Source organism: Folsomia candida, unplaced genomic scaffold, assembly GCF_002217175.1.
Source record: "Folsomia candida strain VU population unplaced genomic scaffold, ASM221717v1 Fcan01_Sc016, whole genome shotgun sequence".
NCBI lineage: Eukaryota > Metazoa > Arthropoda > Collembola > Entomobryomorpha > Isotomidae > Folsomia > Folsomia candida.
Window position 1 is genome coordinate 1,409,281 of NW_019091208.1, and position 18,805 is coordinate 1,428,085.

The 18,805-nt window shown below is 34.6% G+C and overlaps 2 protein-coding genes and 1 long non-coding RNA gene across 3 annotated transcripts; 2 read left to right on the forward strand and 1 right to left on the reverse strand.

Annotated features, from left to right (window-relative positions):
* Window positions 1-222: 222 nt before the first annotated feature.
* On the forward strand, window positions 223-1,570 carry LOC110856595. The gene is made up of 4 exons (XR_002548580.2): window positions 223-335; window positions 432-562; window positions 891-1,111; window positions 1,447-1,570. It is a non-coding gene; the product is annotated as an uncharacterized LOC110856595 (long non-coding RNA).
* Window positions 1,571-7,776: 6,206 nt separating this feature from the next.
* Window positions 7,777-12,856, reverse strand: LOC118437750. The gene is made up of 11 exons (XM_035857077.1): window positions 12,819-12,856; window positions 12,602-12,728; window positions 10,101-10,160; window positions 9,908-10,021; window positions 9,677-9,837; window positions 9,513-9,603; window positions 9,271-9,448; window positions 9,022-9,200; window positions 8,775-8,934; window positions 8,569-8,699; window positions 7,777-8,483 (listed from the first exon to the last, which is right to left on the reverse strand). Exons 1-11 carry the CDS (start codon window positions 12,854-12,856, stop codon window positions 8,172-8,174), a joined length of 1,551 nt encoding a protein of 516 aa, XP_035712970.1. The 3' UTR covers window positions 7,777-8,171.
* A 4,412-nt stretch (window positions 12,857-17,268) lies between these two features.
* Window positions 17,269-18,331, forward strand: LOC118437858. Its single transcript, XM_035857251.1, has 2 exons — window positions 17,269-17,813; window positions 18,271-18,331. Exons 1-2 carry the CDS (start codon window positions 17,511-17,513, stop codon window positions 18,316-18,318), a joined length of 351 nt encoding a protein of 116 aa, XP_035713144.1. The 5' UTR covers window positions 17,269-17,510; the 3' UTR covers window positions 18,319-18,331.
* The last annotated feature ends 474 nt before the right edge of the window (window positions 18,332-18,805 follow it).

Consider the following 18,805-nt stretch of genomic DNA (forward strand, 5'->3'; position numbering starts at 1 on the left):
CGTGGTGCGAAATCATCATCAATTAATCTACTTACGTTACGTATTAATCTAACTTACGTGCTAATACATCACATAATAAAAATATTTAGCACAAGCGTGACAAAAAAAGTAAATTAAACTCTCAATATTTTTCATTTAGTAAATAAAACCGTAGTAATTTCGCAGTGTTAACGAAAAATGGAGTTATTTATAATGTCGTTCCTCCCATAAATACTCAACAAGTTCTAAGACTCTTCCTTCATAGATCTGTTAGCTGTCAAGACGGAGAGATTGATTTCCTTAAATTTCCATTTTAAAAAAACTTCAGTGTGTCGTGTTGACATAGTTCGAGTGAGGTATAAATATGATATTTTACGTTAAATTAAAAAAAAACTGAATTATGTCCTTAGAGGTTGTAATTATATTTTAAATTTGAAAATTGAATTTCATAGGATTGCGAATATGGCAATATTTTCGCGAAAAAGGGTCGCTCCATTCCTCTTCACACCCCTGTTCTTCCATTCACTGGATGACGGAGTAGTTTGTCTTCAGATTCGGGCCTGGATGGAGAACGACTTCCAAGGTATATTTACATATGTATTTAGAACGAATAATATTTTTTGTCGTACATTTACATAATTCCCAAATGTTATTTATCAAATCTTTAATCACCCGGGTGAAAAACTGAAATGATTTTATGCAGAAAAATTTATTCCGAAACAATTTGTCCGTAAAATATGCATAATTGTGCTAAACCTTTCTGCAGAATATATATACCTGTCAGAAGTTTTAGGCAGAATCGTTCATAATTTTTCTGCACAAACCATTGTTCCGGCCACTTGTGTAGAATTATGTCAAATTCGACATACGATTTTCACCCGGGCAATCTGATATAAATGTTATATGTACAGGGAATGAATTTGTCCCCCAAATTGATCGAACCGGTGTTTGCATAAACGTCCCGGACGCGTTCAACGATCAAATCTCCTCCCTCATTGCGGACGACTGTGTGCAGATCTGGCGAGATTTTGGCTGCGTTGGAGAAGGGAGGCAGATCGCGCAGACGACACAAGTTGCCAGATTGTCCGACTTTAACTTCAATGATGTCACCTCGTCAGTTTCTTTTTGTTGAGTAAGTTTGCTAATAAGGAGTTCCAACTTTGTACAAGAAAATCGATTTTTTCGCTGTCACAAAACGTTCTTTTCCCAATTCCGCGTGCGATTTCGAAATTTTGTCAAATATTTTTGCGTAAATACAAAATCAATGTTAAGAAAATTTTATTTTTGGACCAACAGAGTGAGCGGAGAGCGAAATCGTATGTGGAATTGATAAAAAAGTGCTTTGGGAAAAGAACGAAAAAAACAATTTTTACAAAGTTGGGAGTCCCTAATAACAGGATTTTTTCGCAATATTTTGAAATATGCATGTATGTAATTGAGTAATTTTTTGTAATCCTCCCGATTTAGTCACAACCTTTCTAACGAAAGTTGAAGTACTCTGACTTCCAATGACCAGTGTTTAAATTGCTAATATGTCCGTTTTACTTTCAAAATTAGTTGGCAAAAATAAATAATAATGATGATGCAAAAATTTAGGGTTTCATGCTAATACTTATTTACACAAAGATAAATCTGCTTAAGGTCATCATACATAATAAATAGGTGAAATGGGTATACAGCCGGTTTCTCCAGATTTCTCTTAAGAAGGGCAGAAGTAATAAGTGACTAACAAACACAAGTCGTCAATCAATTTAACTTCTATTTATTAATTCTCAACCAATTTACTTTACAAAATTATTGGAAGACTCACCACTTAACTGAATCACACTCAAGACAACAGTGTGCTCGCCCTAGATATAGAGTAGAATAGATCAGGCCACTCCCTGCCAAATTCTAAAAAGTCGACAATGCTTTTGAGGTTAAACTAAACCCTGCCTATGTCTACCAACTAAGGCTTTTAAATGAAAAACAACAACAACAAAATCTCAGCCGATGTGACTTAAAATTAAAATGGCTATTTCAATTAATTAAGCCTTACAATTAAGTTTTATTACATTCCAAAAACCTTCCTTCATTTTCACAATGTTGTTTTCCAGATAACCCTCAAACTAAATTGTGAATCCAATACTTAATTCTCCCCATATATCTAAACCTCACAATCTCTCCGCACAAAACTAAAGCACAAACAGCCACACAAACGCCACAAAGATAAAAACCTGGGGTAATCTTAGAACTAAAATCTAACTTTGAAACCTTCTCGATCCTCGGATGCGTCCAATTGCTATAGTGACCCAACAATTTTTCAGGTTTCCACAACTTGTACAAAAATTCCCAATGCCTCAAAATTCCCGACGATATCATTACCTTAAGACGCTTCTCTGCATAACTTTCCTTCATCGGAGGTATCAACCAACCAAAAAACGTCTTGAAATAAGCGTCAACATTTCCACTAACAAACACTATCTTTCTCTCATTATCATTCAGAAAACTCGTTATTTTCCCGACATTCTCCTTCGTCTCGATCAAGGTAACCTTTTTACAAGACGATAAACCTTTTACGATCCTATAACTGTTCTCGGCATTATATTCTACTGGACGAACGGGAAAATCCTTTAACGCACTTTTGTTAAATGACTGCGGATGCGTAAAATTTGAACTCTCCGAAAACGTCCTCCGTTCACTAACCTTTGTAAAATTACTATCAAGGCCAAAGTGATATAGTAGCATGGGGAGCAAACCTTTCGCCTTTTTCCGATAATTCGGCAGGCGTTGGGACTTTGCAAGAACTGATATCTTAAGGCTTGCAAGGATTAAGGAGTAGAAATATCTGTATCGAAAATAATCTGTTAAGGAATTATCATAATTCCCCAGAAGTACGAACGGCATCAAAATTTGGACTCCCGGTACATCCATTACCGTCTTCCAGGGGGATTGGTACTTCGTGGGGATTATCATTTCTATCGTGAACACAGTTTTGTACCAATTTGTTAAAATCGTTCCTACCAAAAGCATCCAAACCGCAAATTCCATAAATCCCAATCAAATCGTGCTTTCCTCTAGGACTTTTCACCTCGAAAATTGTTCTCGACAGGACAGAGTTTTCCAACGATATACCAAGTATGGTGTATAACCCATTAGAAATTGATCTTGTGCGCAACGCCGTCAATATTGTGATCACCATGGCGAAACTTATTCCAAGAAATGTCCAACTTGCCCCGTCCAACGGATTAGTTAGCGCGGAAATCATATCGAAACTTGCCTTCACATTATAGCATGATGCAAAACTGTATTTTTTAACGTCATAAAGATGAAAACTAAACCCTCTAGTGGCCTCCGAGCCGAAACGCTTGATCCGTGGAATGAAGTAAAGCGACGTTGCATTTCTTAAGTCGTGACCTATCTCGTCCTGCAATATCCAAAACGAGACAAAATCAGACATACTGGTTGACCTTGCAATTTCACGATGTTCCTCAAGGGATAGGTCACGTCGAATAGAAGAAGTGCGAAAGTTATTCATATGTTGATAGACTAATTTCTTGCGCGAAGTCCAAAAATATTTGTTCAACTTGACCACAGTTTTACTAACCTCGCCAAATTTATCCAAGCAATTTAACGGCAAACAGTCAATCGTGTACCAATTCTGCGATGAATCAACTCCAATTGGCTGTGTTTTTATGTAATACATGTTAAAATAATGCATTCTTAGCGGGTTACTACTTTCTCCCGTTAGATTATTCAAATCCACGATTACAATTTCTCTCAACGAGAGATTCAGTAGCACCTGCGCATGTCTTAAAAACTTCTGAACCTCGAATCTTGCCATTGTTGCCATCCAAATGAAATATTGTGCCGGCCAAAACGCCGGAATGAAGCAGGGTATCAACATAAAGTTCCCTTTCGTAGCTAGTAATCCGCTTTTTTCGGGAAGAATGGCGAAAGTGGCCCAGCAAATAGGAACACGATTGCGCCTGAGCAGAATGAAAGATAATTTGTTCAGCATAATATTTTCCTTGCCCGAAGTGTAGCCTTGATATTCCAGTAGGACAACAACTGGTCGTGCCGTGAAGGATGGGAAAACAACGTTTTTTGGCGTAACAATTATTATCGTGCAATCGTAAAATGGTTCCAGATACTTGGCAGCTTTGGCTGGAATTATGTTTTTTCTACTTCCTGCTATTGGATTCCCAAGGACCAGTATTGCCGCTACGACTTCTAGTAAAAGCAGGAAAAAAAACGGACTGTTGGAGGAAAATACATCGCACTTCGACAGCCTACCAGAATATATGTTATTATGTACGAGGAATCGTGTTTCAACTAAATGCTAACAGAAATTCCGTCTAAATTAATATTAATAAGATACAGATATGTAAGTACAATTTATTTGCTAATAAGTTTGAATTCTTAGACAATTATTATTCAATCCCGGAATTGATTAATTTTCCGACGTGACTATTTATGTACTACCAGCACCTCAGTTTAAGACAGACAATTCTAAATCGTTACTGCTTTCCGGTCAAGGCATGTCTTTCCACATCTAATTAAACACTTTATAAAATAATGTACAAGATAATCGTTCCAAATTGGCTCAAAAATTTAGAAAGTTTTTACTTAAACCCGGTCTTCACATACTCGTGGAGCAAATTAACGAAACAGATTAGAATGGTTTAGGAACAAAATTAAACAGTTTATTCCACAAAAAATTTTCGGAAGCCTGTCATCAAAGAATTATACAAATTATATGCTTTATGCATGTCTATATGTAAATCCGTATGTGTATAATAAAGGAAAATTTTACAAAGCGCGCAAAATAAGTACCGGAAAACAATTAAGTTTCATACAATATGTATATGGAGCACGGTTATTTAAATCCGATATCCGTTATAAAGCAATTTAAGTACAACAAAATTTAAATATGTATGTACACGTGTTTGTCTTTAAATGTTATAAAGGGTGTTAATAAAGTCCGATCCCATGCATTTTTTGGAGCGTGGTTGTTACAAATTCAGCTGGAACTTTTGAACCAGTGAAGTTATTTATTTCAAATTTTTACCATGGGAGGAACAACTAAACGTGTAAGTCATGAGCATCTTAGAGTTGAGATACAAACATTGCATCAGCAGGGGCTTAAACCTACAGAAATTGTGCAAAAATTGGGCTGCAGCCGCAGAACTGTTTGGAAATGGAAGAATAAAAATTTTGTCCACGACAAAAAGCGACCAGGGCGACCCAGAAAGGTGTCACCTACCACAAAAAGAATGATTAAAAACAGACTTTGCAAGAAAACCGGTAGTTCATTACGTAATTGAGCAAGGGAGTTAAATGACTCAAAACGCTATAAAGAGAAGAAGAAGCAAATTAACTGTGTGACCGTGCAAAAATTTGTGAAAACTACGAAGTGGGGTCACACAGCTTACAAACTAACCAAAAAAACCTCTCATGTCACAAAAATATATCGATGACCGTCTGAAATTTGAAGAACTCCTTCAGAAAAGTGCCCATTTGAGTGAAAAAAGACTTGGTGAAGAATTGCGCAGTCACATCCTTTGGACTGACGAATCTATTATTGAACTATATCCAAAATTGAACCAACAAAATGTTCGTTACAGGACAGAAAACAAATCGGATGTACCATCAAGAGCGATCCCAAAATTCGGGCTTAAAGTTATGGTAGCGGGTGGATTTTGTGCACGTTGCGTGACCCCTCTACATATCATACCAAAAGGCCAATCAGTCAATGCAAAGCATTATATGGAAAAAATATTACCTATCTATTTCGATAGCATGGGGAACAAGGAAATATTTCCGAATGAAAGAAAAATAGTTTTCATGCAGGATGGTGCTATAGCCCATACAGCAAAAGCGAGTTTGAGTCTCATCAAGACGCAAGTTTCAACGGTCTGGAGCAAGGGGGTGTGGGCCGCTAACGGCCCAGATTTGAATCCCCTGAAGAACCAGTGGTCCATACTTAAGGAAAATGTATACAAAGAGCCACAACCCCGGACGAGGGAAGAGCTAGTAAAAAAAAGTTCAAGATGTATGGAATTCGATTTCCAGAGGCACATTGGAAAAATTAGCACAGAGCCTTAAACAAAGAGTTGAGGGCATGGTTAAAGTAAATGGTAACAAGACCAAATACTAAGGTAAATATGTCGAACATTTTTTGTAAGTATCACGGGTAGTTTTTTTTATACTAGCCTTCACTTTTTTACAGGAAAAATGGGATCGGACTTTATTAACACCCTGTAGGTTCACAAAAATTGCCCACGCTAATACAAATATACATACATATTCACAGATAAAATTAGGGATCGCGGACTAATTGCTGTCGATTTAGTCATAATTCCTCAAAGCATAGCTTAAGCAGTAGAGACATGTATGTCAGCCAAAGAGAGAAAAATAAAATAAAAATATTCCAATCATAGTCATGTAAATACTTAGAATTATGTTTATGTACAATTAGCAATCAATCATTAAATGTATGTACCTTCCTGTGGTGGATGTAGTCCTTGTAATGATTCATTAATAAGTAGTTATTTTAATATTTCCTTAGAATTATGTACATATCAACAGTATGCATACATACTTTCAAACCGTATTAATCTTGTTGTCACAAAATTGTTTTCCAGCTTATACGTTTCTATTCAGATTAGTATGAGTCACCCTTTGAATATTTCTCCGTCGTATGGACTCTGAAATGACTGACTAATTCGGAAAAGGTGATGAACTTCATGGCACAAAAATAGCATTCCTTTCTCTTCACTCCTTCGTGCACACGTTTGACATGCGTTGTGAGGCAGGACTGTACTAAAGTTTGGTATTCGCACTTTTCACATGATAGTGGGATCTGGTTTGTTGCGTGCTTTGCCGCCACGTGGTACTTCAAGCCGGTTTTGCTCCTCAGAATCTTGTCACAATAGGTGCATCCATAGTTAATCGGAGCTCTGTGGGAGCTAGTGATGTACAGTCCAGTCTCACACAAAAAAGTTCTGGGACACAGGTCGCATTTGAAAACTTCTCGAGCAGATTTCTCCTGATGGATTTTCTGAAAAAGATTAGAAAAACTTTCAGAAACAAATTGCCTAATTTCACATCATTTACTTCCATTCCAAATCACGGTTTTGAAATTTGCACAACTATTTCGAAATTTTGCGAACAATAATCAAGCTTCACTAATCCTATTTAATGAAACTCTTTATTAGCTCGTCCTGCGTAGCGTGAGAGCTATTGAGTACATACTGTCCGTATGTATGTCTGTACATCTGTCTGTCTGTCTGTTAATGAGTTTTTTTTTCATCAACTGATGCTAATTAGGATAAATACAATGAAATAGGGTTTTTTACATCTTTCAACGATTTTCAAGTTAGATAGCTTAAAATTTGCGTAAAATTGAGTAGATTAATAATCCGTAATAAAATTGGGGTGGTCCTACAGCAGTTTTCGAGATCTGAGCTAAAATGTGCGAATTTTTTGCTAATTTTGAGAAATTCTAGTTAAATAGGACCATCCAATTTTTAGGAAATTAATAGCACCATTCGTATCAAACAAGCGATAATACAAAATGGAGCCAAAGAATTGATGCAATACGCACCAAGAGTGCAGAATAAACTACGGAAATACATTGTGATCAACAAAATCGGGAAGGGACCATGTGGGTATATTTCCCCTGCTAATTTTCCACCATTGGTGTAAAATTGCATCAAAATTATGCTTCTGTTCTGTCCGCTTATTGTCCACCGTTGGTGCACACTAAGAAAAAATGTACAAATTTTGCCCAACCTTGAGTAATATTTTGATCAACCCTGAGGAAAAAAGTGATGGAAACAAGTCTTGGTTAAATTTTCCTCAAGCCACTTGAGTGATTCATTTTGACCAATGTTGAGTAAAATTTGATCAACTATAATGAGCGTTCTCTACTATTGAATTGGGCAAATTTTAATCAACTTGCTGACAAAAGTTTACTCAAATGCTTGAATGAATTATGCTCAACTCACTTGCAAATTATTTATGCAATTAATTGGATGAATTTTAGCATAATATTGAATTAAACTTCAACAACGTCTGATTAATTATTTTTTTAGTGTTTTTATTCCGAATTAAATATTCAATCTTATACAAAAACGAATACTGATAAATTTAAATACATGAACACAATTTAAATTGTAACTAATTATTACACATACATGCAAAATTAATTAAACAATAATATGAGATCCTAAAGCTAATACTGATGCAGGTGGAGATACAATTTCGTTTATCTGGTAGACCGTGTGATCAAAGAAAGACCAGACCGGGTAACATTCATCGGGGAACTTAAGTTTTAAAACATGGAACAACTTAAAACATAAATCTACGGCAGAAATTATCGTCGGCGACTTAATTAATTTTCGCTCAAGCATAACGTAAACATCCTTAATTATAAGGTTTGCCAAATCTCCAACACAAACAACAAACGGTTGACGTCGCTCCGATTCATTGGCTTTGAACGACTCCAAATCAAAAGTTTTCTGAATTGAGTCAAACAAACGCGTATTTAAGAAAATTATACAAATTTTGCTTCATGTTATACATATTAAACAATATTGCACTTACAGATACAAATTGAATAAAAAAGTCAGCAGCCGCCGCAGCTGATATTTTGACTTTCTTTGCTCCTCTCTTCTTATAAGCTGATGTCGAGGTCAGATACGGCAACATCACAAATGCAGCAATTGTAATCTCATCTAAATAATTAATTGATTAACTATATAAATATATATTATTGCAAATATTAATTATCTAACAGCTCTGACACTTACCCAATGATAATGTTGAAAACATTTTTTTAATTCCTGACTCAGCTATTGCTTTGGTTTGAGACCTCTCGGCGAATTCGCAAATTTGTTTGGCGATGCTAGGCCACTTCCTTAGCATAATTTCCGATTTCCCGGGATTCAATCTTTCAAAGTCCTGGTCAATCTAAGGAATTTTAAAGGAGCAATATCAATGCTAACTTTCAAAGCTAACCATTTATTATTTTATTTCTATTATCCATATTATACTTACCACACCAGATGTCTCAAGAAGATGTGGCCACTCTTGTAAAGTGTTACTCAAATTGGTTGTATTTTTTAATTCTAGACTTCGCAAATTAAAGGTGTCCTTCATGTATTGCAGCACCTGAGATGCAGGTGATTTTGAGTTAGACAGCCAGGATTTCATTTCGTATTCCTCAACAGTAGGATCTGTCAAATATTTGGATTATTATTTATAACAAAAAGGTATACAACAATTTTAGTTTGATGTTAAATTTACCATTAGTAATAGAGTCGAGGACTCTTGGCTTCTTCCGAATTGAAATACAGTTTTTATTTCGCAAGTATTTTAATCGGTCCTCGATCAATCCTGTCGCTGGAATATTTTTGTAAATGATTCGCCCTTTCTGGTCCATTTCCTCTGTGTCAATTGACTTGGCGTCACTGTAGAATAAGCTCTGCAAAAAATATATTTTAATATTCATACAAATTATGTTATAGATAAATATAATTTGGTTTTACTTTAATATCAATCTGCTGCTGTTCGGCGAGGTGCCCAAACAATTGTGAGGAGATGCACTCAGCTAGATTTTTCTTAACATGGCGAGGTGGACTATAAATAAAATAAATTACTATACCTACTAACTAAAGAATCAATTTTAACATAAATGTATGTAGACACTTACTAGTTGGAATAGTTTCTGATGAGATAATTCACTGTGCGCCTCTTAATTAAACTTTTGACTTGGAACGACGCCGTCCCTTGGCTAATAATTAGTTGCGACATTTCCTGTCCTTTGGCCGTACCTTTTTCACGATCTGATTGGACTATAATTTCTTTAACATTCTGAAAATACACGAAATTAATTAACTAATTAAAATTATGTGACCATCCAAATTGTTACTTCGTTACTCACAAATAACTGATCTGACAGTGACAAACATTTATCGCCCTCAGAAATGTTTACGGAGCAAATAGATTCTTGCTCAAAATTGTTATTGGATTGTGAGCATGTTTCTTCATTATTAATCTAAAAATAGAAACAACCAATATCACCATACTATATTACAAAATTACAATATATGAAACATATAAGATGCCTTTCTTACCAGCACTAATTTGTACATATTTTCCTCGTCTCTCGATGCCAGCTGCTGTTCACTGGATTTCTATTATTGTACAAAAAAAGCTAAACAACAAAATTAATTTAATCCTAAAATTAAATTAAAATTAATTTATGCTAAAATTAATCTAAACTAATTCTATCGGGCAAGATATTACGTCATACTCCGAGCTCGTATTTGCCACAATCAACGGGTGCTCCAAATCTAATAATTCAGGTTTAATTATTATTGCCGTTTTTTTACCAGTTACTTTAAAGAGATAAGAATTGTGAAGCAATTCCACGCAAGTAATTGGAGAAACACAAATATAAACTTGATCATCGTGCACAAAACAAAGTTCAACTTGGCAGAATTGAAGCTGATTCTCATTACTCCCTAGAATGAAATATTTATGACGAGAAATTATTGTACCTTTCGCACTTACAAACTCGATTGATAAAATTATTTCCTCGCTACCTATATTTAGTAATGAAAAGTCAAAATTTCCTTTTAATTCATCCAACCTTATTCTAACTCCTCCACCAAACTTAATTTGCATAATTCCGTCACCTTTCGAAGAATTAATGGAAAATGCCATATTCAAAGATAACCGTTTTGCCACAGATTTTGCTATATTTTTGAAGTTGTAAGAATTTTTCCCCACAATTTTGCTGAAGCGATGCTTTGCTTCCAACTTCATGCACCAAAAATTTTTTAACGGACCCAGCTGCTCAATTGCGTGAGGGTAGTGTAAAATGTGGTGAAATTTTGGAGTTAGATTATTACCAGTCAAATTAATATAGAGCTGGTGGTGATCAGAAATTAAATATCGCAAAAGTGATACACCTTCACGGGAAATTAACGGTGCCATAATAATTCGTATAATTCTTCTTAATTTCAAAATTAAATTTAGCATTTTGTCATCGTCAAAATAAGCCAAAAAAATTGCCGGAAATACAAGAAAAAAGTTTTTCATTTCTGATGCAGAGAAACAAGATTTCTTTTCATCACAAATAAATTGTTGACTTATTTCAGGAAATTTGTTTACTTTATGACTATTCTTTTTGAAACAGGTAGAAATCTGATGATTAATTTGTTGCAGAGTAATTTTCTTGGTCTTTATCAGATAGTCCAATGCTAATTTTAACTCAATTATGCATATTCCTTCAAAAAAATCATGCATAATATCTGGGGCATAATTTTCAGTGACATGAAAATAGGAAATTTCATTTAAAATTGACCCCTCTCGTATCCCGGTTAAAGAAATGTCGCCAAGCACCAAATCCGAGCTATAATTAGCAATATTCCGACGTAGTGATATCTCTTCCTCCACAGCGGTTTGGGTAAAATGCTTGTTACCTTTACAAAATCTACACCTGTAATTAGCATTAAACCCTTCCGTGTATCCCAGTAGGGAATGTAGGCCTAAATTGTCGCCACAAAACTACGTGTGTGAATGGCAACTCTAACAAAATATCTTGTGGATTAATTACAGACAATTTTTTAAATTCATCGACCATTGGTTTCAATATGTTGTTGATACCATATTCCTTCAATAATTTTGACTTTACAATTAAAAGAGGAAAAATGCTTGACAACTGAGATTTGAAGTGAGGTGGAAAGTTTGCAATTATAAAATAAAACATTGCCAACTTATGTATTTTAGCCTTGGCACCAAGTGGATTGCAAATTTCTATATCGTCGTAGTAAATTTGCAAGCAAAGGGGATTTCCGTCCAATTTTCTAAAGTATTTTCCAGATTTAAAATTTAAGAAAAGATTGAAATTATTACTGTCGTCTAACACAAAATTACATACAAGTTTATAATGAGACAATATTATTGGCAAGCTTTTCCGCAAATCAAAATAATACATGAAATCAAACTTTTCTATTACCGACCCAGCTGCCACATCGAATTTAAAATGTGACCCAAGTTTAATTTCGGTTGCCTCACTATAAATTTTTTGATCTTTCAAACTCTTCTCAATTAAATATTGAGAGCAGTTTGAGTTATGAAAAGGATCTTTTAGTGTACTCAGCTTAATTAGCAAATCATCTTTCTCAGTGGTATTATTAACAAAATTTTTAGCAATATCGACAATGCTATTTACTAGAGAATTTGCAGATGATAAAATTTCAGCTGACTTTACTAATGAAATTGAACCCGACATTTGTAGTGTTTTGACAAAAGCTAATTTATAGTCTGTAGTAATCTCTGCCAACAAATTAGGTCCAATTTCCTCTTCAGTAATTTGAGAAATATCCTGACGTATAGCTAGATTTGAATTTACTGATCTACTTCTATTCTTTGGACAAAAGAGTTTTACATGATTTTTAAGTGTCTCGGTGCTAGTAAAAATTGTAGAACACAAAGGACAATTAATTCTAGCCGTTCCTTTACTAATTTCGTGAAAACTTATTAAATGATTCCAATATGTATTGAATTCTTGGAAATTTGATTTGCAAATGCTACAATTAAACAGTCGTTTATTTTGAAGGGTACTTACGGCGGCGACTTCCCTGATTGCATTAATAATTTTTAGCCTCCGTCCAATTGATGGAACGATATCAGCTAAAAGACGCTCTTCAAGCGATCCGACTTGGCAATCTGGCAGTTTGCGTCCACGTCTTGATCTGCAAGATTGAAAAAAAATATTATTAAATTAATTAATACTGATTTACAATTAAGTTTTACCTTTGAATGTTGCGATGAGTTCCACCAGCCCTGCAATCTCGAGAACTTTTTCAACAAAATCACCCATTTTGGTGTAAATTTAATTTTGCAACTCAAAATGGCAAAATTAATTCTTTTTGACTGGTTCTGTTGGTCTCGTGCTTCCAACTGACAAAGACCGCCGCACGGGCTGAACCACCACAACATTTGACTGAATTTTGCTCAATGTGTGGTATGATTTTGCTCTCTTAATGAGTAAATTCTCCCCAGATTGAATGAGCGTTAAACAGCCAACTGAGTTGGTCAATACTTCCCCAATGTTGTACAACAATTACTCAGGAATTTATGCAAAGTTTTTACAACATTGAGTAAAATCATGATAACTAAACTTTTGAATAAAATTTGTCCAAGACTGTGTAAAATAAATTTTGTACAAGCTAATTGACTATTTTTTATACTTCATTATAGCAATATCGTCGTCCTAATTCTAAAAACCCCTAAGTGCAGTCTCATCTTAATTTTAAATAGCCCTAAGTGAAACTGCTTCGTAATTTTAAAAAGCCCTAAGTGCCGTCCCTCGTTAATTTTAAAAACCCCTAAGTGTATTTTCGCATTAATTTTAAAAAGCCCTATGTGATACATAAAAACGAGTAAAAAGCCCTAACTGCAATTCAAATTTAAATTTCAAATTATGCATAATTATTCATAATAAGATGTGATAAAATACTATACATGTGATAAACTCATACTGTGTGACGTTTTTTATCACAAATTAAATTTTGAAATTAAATTTTGATTCTGCCATTCTTAGATGTTTTACAAAGGACGCTCACGAAATATAGTGGACTTTTTTAATTCTCACCTTCACTGTCAAATTTCCAAAATTTTCTATTTGTAAAAAAATTCAAATGAAAAAAATAGAAATTTTTGAGAAAAATTCGAAATTTGAGAAATTTTTCAGAAAAATTCGAAATTTGAGAAATTTTTCAGAAAAATTCGAAATTTCTGAAATTTTTCAGAAAAATTCTCAACTTGGGAAATTTTTCAGAAAAATTCGAAATTTGAGAAATTTTTCAGAAAAATTCGAAATTTCTGAAATTTTTCAGAAAAATTCTCAACTTGGGAAATTTTTCAGAAAAATTCGAAATTTCTGAAATTTATCAGAAAAATTCGAAATTTCTGAAATTTTTGAAATTTTTGAGAAAAATTTGTAATCCTAGTAAGAATGGCACAGGTAAGTTTAATACATATCTTCAAAATTTAATTTGTGGTAAAAAAATTTCACACAGTGTGAGTTTATCACATCTATGTATAGTATTTTATCACATCTAATTATGCATAATTTGAAATTTAAATTTGAATTGCAGTTAGGGCTTTTTACTCGTTTTTATGTATCACATAGGGCTTTTTAAAATTAATGCGAAAATACACTTAGGGGTTTTTAAAATTAACGAGGGACGGCACTTAGGGCTTTTTAAAATTACGAAGCATTTTCACGTAGGGCTATTTAAAATTAAGATGAGACTGCACTTAGGGGTTTTTAGAATTAGGACGACGATATATCATCAAGGTTGAGCAAATTTTCCACAATTTCGTTTTCCTCAAGTGGTTGTATACATCATTATTTAGCGTGTGCATAATTTTATATAGGTAGCAACTTATGCTGTACAGGGTGGTTTAAATGTCACGTTACAATGGCAAATTTGTGAATGGGAAAAGTCTCCAAATCTTCATTAGTTACAAGATTTGGGATTTTGATAATTTTATCAAAACTGATGACAAAAGTCTTCAATGTCTCAAAATTTTGATAACTAATGGAAATTAACGAATTTTTCTCATTGAAAAATTTTCCCTTGTAGCGTGACATTTTAACCACCCTGTATTAATTTTTATATGTACCTGATGCCTCCTGAAATGATCCGACGTTGAGAAACTCCTCCCACAGGTGGGACACTTATAGCTTTTTTCTTTTGTATGCGTATCAATGTGGCGTCTAAGGTTTTGCCTTTCTTTAAATTCCTTCCCACAAAAGGTACAATAAAATCGAACCGGATTCTCGCCGTGGTCCTGCTTAAAGTGTGTTGCAACGTATGCCTTGTTCTGAAATGTTTTCGAGCAGCCCACAAACGTGCAAGGGTGGCGGGGTCGTGTCCTCTCTGGGTGCATTCTTTTCACGTGAAACTCCACGTCACGTGGGGTTTTAAAGGATTTTCCACATCCCACAAATGTGCACGGGTTGCGGGGAATTCCTCCCTCGCTGTGAATTCTTGTCATGTGATTGCGAAGATTTCCCAGGCTGCCAAATTCTCGAGGGCAGATCTTACACATTGGTTTTTCCTTATTTCTATGCGTATATGACATATGTGTCGTTACAACTCTGTGATTTTTCAATGTTTTACCGCAAATCTGGAAATATTTAAGGAATTAATTATTTTTCAAGGTAACAGTGGAAAAGAAAAACTCACGATGAGTAGGTGTGAGATGGTTATCGCCGATATCGACCGGACTAATTATAAATTGTTCATACTCAAAAATACATACATAAGTTCACCCATACATAAGTTCGAATATTGACACAATTTCCAACTTTAAGCCGAATTTTTGCTAAGAATGATTTCCCTGAAATTATAAAAATTCATTTTTTAAAAAGTTTCAATTTGTAAAAAATTATCATATCACTTTAAAAAATTCAGAAATGGCATTAAACCATCAAATTTTTTAAATTTTTAATAAATGAATTTTTACAATTTCAGGGAAGTCATTCTGAGCATTAAGTTTTGATATCGGGTTAAAATTCGAAAAGTTACACCGTTTTTAAAAATCCGGACTTTTACTGACATTTTTTTAAAATTCCGCCACGGGCGTAAACATGGCCATTCAGGAAAATGAAAAAATAGGTTCATATGTATTATTCCTGAGGGTGAACAATCTAAAATTAATCCGGTGGATATCGGCGATAACCACCTCACACCTCCTCATTGTTTGCTTCATGTACTTACTTTGCAATTCACGTGAGCATTTTCATCATGCGTGAGTGCGTGAAGCTTTAGATGTTGTATCGTTTTGAAACTTTTGGAACACTGGGAACAGTCCATAATTATCCTGTAAGACATGGAAACATACTGAATTACTTTCGAAATTAACTAAAAATTTATAATTTTTATAAGTTGGTTATGTATATGGAATGAGTCCATTTAACATTTATTTAAAGTTGTCTTAATTTCCTGAGTTAAAAAATGAGTTTGGTTAGGTTTGAGTAATTTGCAAGTGAAATGTTAAATTTAGTAGGTCCAGAAATGGAATAAGAATAGTTATTTTTATAAATTTTATATGGAATTTTCCAATTTTTTTGTTTCCTATTCCGCCTCCGAGTAAACGTGGGGGAGATTTAGAATCAATGAGTTCGGAATTTAATTTGTAAATATTGACTTATTTCTTATTTCCGAATCGAATAATATTTTCAAATAATGTTTTCCAAATTTCGATTTTTCAAGAAGAAACACGCTAACATGTATTTAGTTTTGCTGAGGGTTTCAATTGACAGTAGATAAGAATTATGACGACCTTTCAACACCAGGTTAAAGAAAATACTAATTGGAGGAGAATACTTAACTCAGGAAAATTAAGGCTGAGCCCAATCATGTATTTGCCCACTATTTCTACCAACGTTACATTTATGAATTTAAGCTAGTGTAAAACATATGCCTTAACTAAATATACGCTCTTGCATGAAAAGGACCTGTTGTTAAGTACTTTGGGGCCGTTCATAAATTACGTAAAGCAAAAATAGCGATTTTCTAGACCAGCCTTCCACCCCTTTAACATGTGTAACATAGGCACGATAGCATTGGAGCCTTAGATCCGCCCGCCCCCCTCTTGCGCTACGTAATTTATGGACGGCCCCTTTCAAGTATATATTCTTTTTATAGATTTCGACCTAACTGGTAAGGGAAACTTTGTTAATCCCATTTAACCCAAAATAACATAAAGTATGCAAATGGAACTATCTGCCAATGCGCAGGTTTGGCGGAGATATTTGCATAAAAAGAGGAGAAAACGTACCAAAAGGCTGGCATAATTTTCATTTTCCAAATTTCCTGCGCATTTTACCCGCTTTGGACGCAAATATCTCCGCCAAACCTGCGCATTGGCAGATAGTTCCATTTGCAAATTTCATACTAATTATATTTGTGATCGATTGACGCTAGTTTGGTCCAAATCTGTGAGCATATGCTGGGAGACCTCCATTGTAAGATACATACCTGTTCATATTCATTCAATGATACCGAAATGAATGAATGACTAATTCAACTTTTCACAATGAATGAGTTCATTTTTTGCCCCATGTGAAATACATGGGCGAATGAATGATAAATGAATTATTCATTGAATGAATGAATAGTTCAAATTGAATTTCCAAGGGAAGGAATTTTGAATGAAGGAAACAAAATTGAACAGGTATGCTAAAATACTTATATAATTTCAGATCATTTTCTTCCCTTTCATTGGAAGGTGATCTCAACGCGGATGGGCTCGAGGTTCTCCTCAAAATTCCATCTCCTTTAAAAAAACTGGACTTTGAAATTCAGTACGATGCCGAATTTCAAAAAGGAGACTACCACCCCGAAAACCTGTACAAACTTCTGCACAAACATTCCCCCACGCTGGAAAAGATTTCCATTCATTTCTCTACCGCCTTTGATAAGATAAGAAAATGGAAATTCCCCGAGGTATTTTAGGCCATGAAAGTCTTGCAGATAAGGACGGGAATGAATAACAGGATTTCATTTGAGCGTCGCGACGGCGGGAAGTTTGATTACCGCAAGAGTTTTCCGGTCTTGGAAAGCTTGCACGTGTGTTCGGATTCCTGGGATGGTTTTCCCAGTGTGGAGCAGTTTCTTCCAAAAGGTGGTTCTGGAGGGTCCGAGTCGGTGAAAAGAGTTGAGATGATTGTTTCCTACGATGTGAAAAGAGCGGATGACATGGCAGCCAGGACGGATTTGTATGATCGATTGGTGAAATTGTTTCCCAACGGGGCAGATAAGGTAGGGAAATCAAGTTAATTAATACTTATAATGCGATGGTGTGAAGTGTAACCCTCCTATTTGGTTGAAATTTTGAAATTATGTGGTCCAAGTCAATACAAGGTACGTTTCTTAAGGCAGTTTGTGCGATGGTCGGAATTATTCAAAATATTTGAGGGTAAAGTTGAAAAAGGAACGACTTTTACCAGGTCGTGGAAGCAAACTCAACTTCAATTCCCTTCCAGTGCTAAAAAATCGCATATTTTCATTTTTTGCGATCAAATAGTATGGTAAATATTGACTATCGCACAAACCACCTCAAGAAAAGTTGGTTGTATTGACATGGACCACGTAATTTCAAAATTTCAACCAAATCGGAGGGTTACACTTCGCACCATTGTATTGTAAGTATGTATTTACTACAACAATTATTTTGAGGTGGGAAAAACCTTTATTTATTTTTTATTAATATTTTCAGATCACAATTACTCCATTTGATAATGAGAATTTTAGGTGGGTTGAATGAATCCTGAAGCGAGTTAGTTTATAAGTGTTTTAAATAAGTACGTATATGCAACCTGTGTCATGTATAACTAAATAAAACAAGCTGATATCAAATTGTTTATTATGCAAAGTGTATGAACCATTCATTTAAGTATTAATTACAAATTGATTAAATCTTTATATACAATCATGAAGGCACATTGTCAGAAGTATGATATTAATTTCCTGATACAAAAGTTGCTGCCATTTGGTCTGAAAATCATACCGATCAACTGGTAATTTTTACCATTCCGTACTAATTTGCTACCCATGTCGGGATTCATTAGGATATGAAGTGAATGAAACGTCAAATACTAGAAATTAACCAATATTAATAAACTGAAAGATACAGTATAGGCGGAAAGTCTTTCCACCCTCAAACTTTTTTCACTTAAAGCGTTATATTGTTAGAGAAGTTAAATTGGATGAACTGCAATTTTGCACAATTACTTACCATAATGCAAGGTTTT